This window comes from Neomonachus schauinslandi, chromosome 3 (genome assembly GCF_002201575.2).
Source record: "Neomonachus schauinslandi chromosome 3, ASM220157v2, whole genome shotgun sequence".
NCBI classification, from domain to species: Eukaryota; Metazoa; Chordata; class Mammalia; order Carnivora; family Phocidae; genus Neomonachus; species Neomonachus schauinslandi.
Genome location: NC_058405.1, coordinates 8942834 through 8951652, shown reverse-complemented (window position 1 = coordinate 8951652; position 8819 = coordinate 8942834). Strand labels below are relative to the sequence as shown.

Genomic DNA, 8819 nt, shown 5'->3' with positions numbered 1-8819 from the left:
CTGTGAAAAGTGTTCTGGGATCCTTGGAAGAAGGGAGTGCTATATAAATTCACGGGAGTACGGTGATTATTTATAATATGAACCAAAACTGAAATGTAAAACATCAAATCGTTTTTTCCTGAAGTTGGAATAACAGTTGGTTAAACTTATTCACATGATATGCTCTATTTGAGAGGCACAAAAAACTTTAATTTCTTCAATTTTACATATATTTGCTGACATGGTATATGGGTTCTTTAAAGTGAAAGCTACTCAAAAGACCGTTTGGTGGTTGGTCTATTAGACATTGGGTTCTTACTAATGATGTACTGATAGAAACAAGTGAACTTTGCCTCTATTGCTATTTTAGATTAATGCTGTGGTTTTCACTACACTGAACGAAATTCATTTTCTCCCAATGTTTTAATCACCTCTTAAATGTGAAGATTGCTATCCGACCAGTCAATATAAAGAAGATGCCTTTCTTGGTGATAGCTGAGGTAGTCTCTAGTGAGTAATGTCTTTTTTTCTTCCAGTAGCTTTTAAAATTTCTGACTCTGAAGCCTTTGTCCAAATTTTGATTTGTACTGCATAGATTGTGTTTGGGGGGGGTTCTATCTTAAATCACAATTTATTAATATATGAAATTTTAATAGAATTTTCTATGGTATGTTTGATGTTACTTCAGCTTTATTAGGTATATAAAAGCACTTGACACACACTTTTGAATTAATTATTACCAGTTGATATTTTAATGTATTATTTGCCTAGTTTTCAAGAAATGATCAAGAAAACATCAATATATAGCCATCCATTAGTTCATCGCTTAATGGATCCAGGAGTTGAAAAAGGTAAATTATTTTATGTTTCTTTATATAATTTGATCAATTCTAAGAAGACAAACTAATAGAATATAAGTGCTTACCTTCTCAGTGTTCCCTAACGTCTTAAAGAGAGCAAAGACTTGTCAATTGCGTATTGCATCTTGGCTTGCGTTTGCTAACCTGAAAATATCTATAATAATGCGTAATGTCTACTCTGATACCTATGGTCCTGATGATATGTTAGAGATAATTTTGACAAATTAAATATATAGACTTGCTAAGTAGTTAGAATTTTTTTTTGATATGAAAAAGAAGAATAAATTTTTTCCCCAAGTGCTATACACTACATACATGATTGTGATTTCTAACATATTTCTTTTTAGATAGGAAGAGAGATAAAAATAGTTTTGTGTAAGGCTACAAGTTTTTATGAATGCCTGCATGAAAGATGATTTTAGACTATAAAAACATTTTTAGTCTGTGTTTATGGTTCCTTGATGTATTAATAGAGACAAATATATAATGTGATTTGACATTTCAGTATAAGGAGAATTTAAGTTTGAATTCTGCTATAATTGTAGTTATTTGAAACTGACTTCCCATTTTTACATCATTTTAAATATCAAGAGTGCCTTTGCATGGATTATGTAATGTAGCTATCCCCATTGACTTGAAATAAAAAGTGCAGACAGACACTCTTGATGTAGACCTGTAGAGCTAGTACTATGTTTTTGTAGAACATTTGTCATACAAATTTAATTATCTTGGCTTCTTTCTTCTTCTCTCTCCTTTATCTACACATGGATGTTTTCTAAGAGTTGTAGTCCTTTCCCCCCCCCCCCCCCCCCCTTTTTTAGGCATATCAGGTGGCCTCTACCTACGTGAGCATATCTTTAGGCCAAGAGAGCTGGGAGTATACCCAGTGTTGGCAGCCTACATGGCTTCAACACAATGGTTTTACTGTAGTGATTTTTGCAAACCTAAACATTTGAAGTCGTAATCACTTAGAGAATCCAACCATTTAGATGATTTGAATGAAGATGCAATTTCTGTGCAGTTTATGAATAAAATTTCATCATTATCATTATCATTAGTAACAATGCTTGGTTTCAACTGTGCATACGATAATTTGTCAAATTACAAAGGAAATGGGAGAAGTTCAAGGTAAGGTCGAGACAGAACTAGTATTAAAAAATTTTATAACACGAGAAAACACACCCATAATCATCTAGATAGCCTAAAGCTTTAAAAATATGTTCACAGGCAGATTAAGTGTGTGCTGTTGGGGCAGAGTCAGATGGCTTTTTGTTGGAAAGACGTCCACTAACCAGAGGAACACTCAGTTCTTTAGTGCTGAAGGATACTGACTTTACCTGTCCTAACTCTTATACTTAGTATCTTGTGCTTGAAAAAGATGGAGCAAACCTATAGCCCAGTTCTATTTCAGCGCTCGCCTGAAGGTCCAAGAATTATAGGATGTCACTAAGTTATACACAGATTACAGTTAGGACTATGGCACATACCAAATAGTCCTCTGTCTATGGTTTCTAATGCTACATTAAGAGTCTAAGCTGTCTAAAACCTTATCCACATTAACTATTCCAAATATCTTGTGTTGCCTGCCTCTTGCTGACAGCTACCCTCCAGCTGTTATCCCACATGGCAGTGTGTTATGACATAGCTTCTCAGGCTCTGTGGACTTGGAGCAGGTTTGTCCTAACCCAAGGCTCAGTGATTTCTGTGCATGAGTCCCAAATCTGCCGCTTTAACTGCTTACTTGATGTCCTCCGTACTACCTTGTGTCTCTGTTCAGAGCCCTCCAGAAGCAGATGCCAAAATGGGATTAAATGTGCGGGAGATTTACTGGGGGAAATGTTTGTGGATGATAAAGAAAGAAGGGACAGAAGTCGGTGGGGAGAGCCATCAGATCACGATGCAGTTCTGACACGTGCGAGAGGAGAGGGAGCAAGTCTCCCACTAGACATGTGTTGTCAGTGGAACGGGAGGGAAGTGGCGTTAGCGGGCAGTCCTGGGGGAGGCATGGCCTCTGAGGAGCCAAAGGGACCGAGCTGGAGCCATTGGGCAGCTGTGCTCCCAGTGGCACCCTCCCTTAACCTGAACGGCACACCTCTGTGGCCAGCGTGTCATACCACAGAGTAATGCACGTTAAGAAAATAATTTCCCTTTGCAGATTTACACCCCTGCCCAACCTATATTTTCTATCTCAGTTTATGGCAACTTCATTTTCCTGGCTGCCCAGAAATCTAGAATCATCCTGGTCCCTCCTCCTCATACCGTTCATCATTCCATCCCACCAATTTTACCAACTTCTATTTCCTGACTCCTCATACCCTCTGACACCACCAATTGTCTTGATTCAGGTCTTTATTATTTCTTCTTGGGACTGTTGTAAGTACCTTCTACCTACCTGGCTGCCCCACTCTGGGCCAGGGCCCTTTCTTTATCCTCTCTACATCTTCCTCTTTAGTTTTCTCTATAGCTGCATGATCTCTTCAAAAATTCAAATCCTGTCACATTCACCTTCTGCCTAAAATTCTTCCATGTCTCATTATTTCCAATAGGACAAAATCAAGACTTCTTAGCATGACTTAAGTATTTTATCTCATGCTACAACCCCACTCATCCTACATTTTAGTTCTCAGAGTTCCCCAAACTGGAAAACTGGCCAAGAGTCTTTTTGCCAGTGGGCTTTTGCATGTGCTGTTTTCTCTGCACAATGTGTCTTGTCTTCTCATTTGACTCGTAGACTCATCATCATCAGGGCTCAGGTCATTCTTTTCTGAGCTCTCCAAGGTGTGGAGCTTTCTCTGTCTATTTTTGAGTCTATTATAACATTTATATGTTGCTCTATCTTTATATTCATAGCACCCAGGTACTGAATAAAACGAGTGAATGAATGAATTAGCTATGACTGAGGCCTGTTGGACTTGGAGTTTGCTCATTGGTAATGATCTTGTGTTTCTGGTCCCCAGTCCGTTGGCTCCTCTCAGAACCGAGTATAATGTATTATTTAGGAATATCAGGTGAAAATCGTTCACAAGCATCTTTATAAATCTTTACAGAGTTGGATTATGAAGAAGAAAGTTTATCTGAGTAACTCTATTGCTGTTTAAGGGACGTATCAAACTATAGTCTGAGGCAGTAGTTTTAACGTAGTGGTTGAAGGACTACAGCACGTATAATTACTAATGTGAGAATCATTCATCAACTCATGGTATGTGTTTAAAAAGTAACCTGAACAACTATCTGCTAAGACTAATGTATTTTCCACATATTGAATAAAAATCACTCTTAAATATATCAGTCTGCCTCAAACGTCTTCAGAGCACAAGTGTGAGTGTCAAGTTTGCCTGTCAGCTGTTGCCCTGGAGTGGGGGTCTACCACCACTTCCAAGGCTCAGGAATTCATGCTTGGCTCCTAGACCCAGTGCTGCTGCTTTAGTTCAGCTTTGCCTGGATTATTGCAGTAGTCTTCCAAGAGCTCCTAATGTAGCCTCAGCCACTGCTGCCAGAGGTGAGTGCCTCAGTGACAAATTTGCTCACGTCAGTTCCTGCCCTAACTCCTCACCTTAGAGAACGAAGGTCAACATTTGTTCTATTTGTTCCCGCAAGTGCAACCCCGACCTGCTTCTGTAGGCTTATTTTCTACAACACCCCAACAGGTACCTTGGAAACCAGCTCCATGGGTCTTTTGACCACTCCCCTGGCCTGTCTCCCCGCAGTGGTAGGCAGTTCATCTCCCTTCTCGGCCTGGCCGCCTTCCTCTTCCCCCCCGCATGCTCAAATGTCTCCTCCTTGAGAATGCTTCTTCTGATTCACCAACCAGTGGTGCTTCCCAAAGCACTTTAGAAATACTTCTTTTATTGTGCTTATCATACTTCATTCACAATTGCTTAGGTGTCTGTCCCCACAACAATCCAGCAGCAGACATCGAGTACAACTAATTTTGTTTTGTTTTGTTTTTGTTTCCCACTTGCATCCTGAGCAGCCCAGTAAAAGATGAATTGTCCTTCTTCTGTAAATGTAGCATCATTTGATCCACTTGATCAAAGAGATAGCCTCTGTATATTCTTGAAACTAAGCAGACCTCCAGACAAAAAATATTCGTGAACTCTTTTCAAGAATTAATTTTAACATCAGGCCTAAGACCTTGACATTGCTGAGGCATTCAGAATTCTATCTTTCAGTTAGCCTGTGACCATTTACTAATTGGAAAATATCTTTAACATTTTTTTTTAAATCTCTGGCTATTTCCAAGAGGCACATGTCATTCATCTTTGAATAGAAGATTCTGTTGAATGACAAGACCCTTTCATGTAGTAGAGGGGATTTTACTTTAAATTTTGCTGACAGGTTTTCATGACAGCCCTCAAATGGAAGCTTAAATTCACCTGTCATAGCTATTAAAGACATTTTTTTGGTGTATTTCTGTGATATGACCCTTCCATTTAGTATTGTTGTTATTGACCTTAAAAGTATAAAAGAGAAAAATATAGATGGTGCTTCTGTTTTTGAAGGCTAGCTGTAATCTAGCCTCTGAAGTGAATTCACTGTTAGATTTTCCTCCTAAGAAAAGCACCATCAAAATGTAGCAGAATCCTGCTAATTTTCACTTCATACTTGAAATTGTTAATTCTCAGGAGAACAAGAGCACCTGGTAGATTTTATTCACTATCAGCAAAGATTTAATAGCAGGAAAATGGTGTTAAGTCTTTTTTGTATCAAAGAGCATTAAAATAAGCCCAAAATAGCAACATAATTGTAATATTGTCTTGATTATGTTTTATTTAGTTTGTTTTGATATTTATGTTTTAATATTAAACTCATTAATAAAATACACTCTTAAGATTGTAGTAGATAGCTTTTATCAAAAGATACAGCTTTCTGCTTTTCATATAGGAAAGTCAAGATTCAACATTTTGTGTAACATTACTCAGTTTTAGTTACTTGTCTCAGGGCCTAAGTGCTAGGTAACAAGGAGAGAATATGTGTGGAAACAATATTCTTCAGAAATGTAAATTAGAATTCTATTGTATGATAATGTTATTAATTTTTGGAGGAAATTTCTCTTCAAATCTTAACTAAAGGCCAAAGAATATCTACTCTAATCACTCATTAATCTTCTCAAGATTCAATCCCATATTCAATAAATAACTAAGCATGTATTTTAAGGAACATATTCTTTGAATATTATTTGGGGGATAGATTTCTCCTTTTTATTACAAGGCTCACATAAGGATATATAGTGCTGCTCTTTCCACTAGATTTCAGTTTGGAGGCTCTTGTCATCAAGGTGGTGATATTGCTAAAACTTAATATTAAACATGTCTTTCGGTTTAAATAAATGACTGCTGTTAAAATTGTTACCTCAAAATCTTTAAATCAAAGTTAATGCTGAAAAACAGCAGTCAAAATTTTAAGATAGAAATAACCACACGTGTATATTTGCTTTTAAAATCCTACATATTACATCTAGACAAAGTATTTTAAGCAGCCAAGTTTGGTACATTTTGGTTTCCTGTTATAAATTATACTAACATTTTATGAGACTGACTTCTTAAGGAATGCCTGTAGTGTTTATATAGTATTTAAATGCAAAAGAGAATATTAATATAAAACATTATCAATTAATTTTTATTCAACCTGACAATATTTTCTGTAAGATACATAGTCATCCTGGGTGTGTAATTAATTTTGAATGACCACATATAGATGGATAGAGCTGTGCTCTTTTAAGTGTATATGCAATTAATAGTGGCTATTGTTGTTTCATTAAATCTCTTTGAAGATCTTTTACTTTGGGAGGTATAAGTAATTTTTTATTGTAATAATATATTCACATATATGTTTTTAAATCTCACTTCCTTATAAAGGTAAAGATGTGGCCATTCTAAAAAAATGGCTGGTTTTGTTTATTTAGAAAGACAGTAAAAAACCAGGACTCATTTGTTATTATACTGTTGTTAGGACTGTAGCATTAATCTGGTCCACTAACCTTTAAAAGAAACTGCAAAGTCAAAGACATCAGGTTGTAGCAGTAAATATTCACTGGCAAAGTTTTTATATCAAAGATGGGAACTTTAGGAGATGCTCCTGGGATTTAGTGTACTCTAACATCTATTAATCCCTGATACCTTGGGTGACTTGTCAAAAAGTGCTCCACTTACAAAGGGTATGCAAGGAGGCCCAAGAGGGCACATTCAGCGAAAGGTCAAGGAAGCAATTACTGTTTCCTGCTTTTCCCTAAGGAACTTCTGCAGCAAATGCTGCCCCCACCCCCACCCCATCGCAGCAAGGCCTGTGAATATAATGAAATGAAAGTTCAAGTTCCAGTAAAACATATTACAAATATTTTTTTTTAAAGATTTTATTTATTTATTTGATAGAGAGAGACACAGTGAGAGAAGGAACACAAGCAGGGGGAGAGGGAGAGGGAGAAGCAGGCTTCCCGCAGAGCAGGGAGCCTGATGCGGGGCTCGATCCCAGGACCCTGGGATCATGACCTGAGCTGAAGGCAGATGCTTAACTGACTGAGCCACCCAGGTGCCCCTATATTTTTGGTTCTTAGAGCTCTTCTTGCATGTGAACACATGCCATAGTTGAAGAAGTACAGTGAAATGGATTTGAAGAGGTGGCTCTTGCTGAAGAATATCAGTTTTTCATCTCTGTTTTCCTGTATCTCTGCCAAAGGTCAGTGTTTGTGCTGGTGATGGAGTGGGTGTAGACTGGGCCCTTCCTATGGCATGAAGTTAAGTTAGAGTTTTTTTGAGGAGTACCTGGTTCTGTGTAGATCCTTAGAAGGACTCTACTGAGGGATCACAGAATATAGGATAGGAAATCATATTGACAGGAAGTCCCCCTGGGATTGTGGCCTCTGAGGGAAGTTTTCAACAGTGTCAAACTTGATCTACCTCCATCTAGCCATTCTGCTCCCTGAATACTGGGGAATGATGTTATCAGATCTCATAGGACAGAGTTGGAAATAACATCTCTTAGGACTTAGGGACTCAGCATTGTCACTTCTACTTATTCTTGCCTCAATGCAGTGGAGAAGTTTAAAAGTCTCTTGAGGCTTTCACATACTCTTGAGTCCAGAATTTTTAAGACTGGCACTGGAGATATATATATATATATATAATTTTTGTTTTTTGCTTATTTTCCTCTGTCCTAAAATTTTGGAACATGTTTTAAAAATAAAAGTTTGCTCACCTTGGAGCTTACTTTTAGGAGTAATAGACAAAAAATCGGTGGTGTCAGATTTTGGCTTAATATTGAGAAGAATTTTCAATAATCATATTTTCTAAATGTATCTTGTGAAGTAACATATTTACCCTTATTGGGAATATTCAAAGAGGCTGAACAAGCTGATATGTAGTTTACACCCAACATGAGCATGAGGTGCAATAGAAGGTATCTGAAGTGTTTTCCATCTTGACATTCTAGGATTTTTTTTTTTTTTAAGATTTTATTTATTTATTTGACAGAGAGAACACAAGCAGGGGGAGTGGGAGAGGAGAAGCAGGCTTCCCGCTGAGCAAGGAGCCTGATGTAGGGCTTGATCCCAGGACCCTGGGATCATGACCTGAGCTGAAGGCAGACGCTTAGTGACTGAGCCACCCAGGTGCCCTGACATTCTAGGATTCTATGACATTTTATTTTTGAGTGATGCATCTGTTTTAAAACTTTGAATAATTGCAGTGTTGGAAATTGTGAAAATTTTTAATTTTTGAGATTTGGGAAATAAGTTTTCTAGGAGGAGATTGTCTTCTATGAGGACCAGAATGAGAAATTTTTGTATTGCTCCCAAATTTCTTGGAAATACTTGTATTTGTTATTTGTTTATTTACTTGCTTATTTTTGGATCTCAGGACTGAGGTGTGAGTTAATCATGCCCATCAGGTCATGATGCACTCCCATCAGGCAAGACTCCACCGTTGTATGTATATCCGTCTGTATGTTCTTTCCTTCCACCCTCCCCTCCCCTCCCCTCCCCTC

The 8819-nt window shown here is 37.6% G+C and overlaps 1 protein-coding gene across 1 annotated transcript in view; it reads left to right on the top strand.

Moving 5' to 3' along the window:
* Positions 1-808: 808 nt before the first annotated feature.
* The window catches only part of LOC110584192, a 14303-nt gene continuing 6292 nt past the window's right edge, over positions 809-8819 (top strand). Inside the window, exon 1 of the mRNA XM_044913356.1 lies at positions 809-830. Within this exon, the coding sequence (XP_044769291.1) occupies positions 809-830 (22 nt within the window). The remainder of the gene's footprint in view (positions 831-8819) is intronic.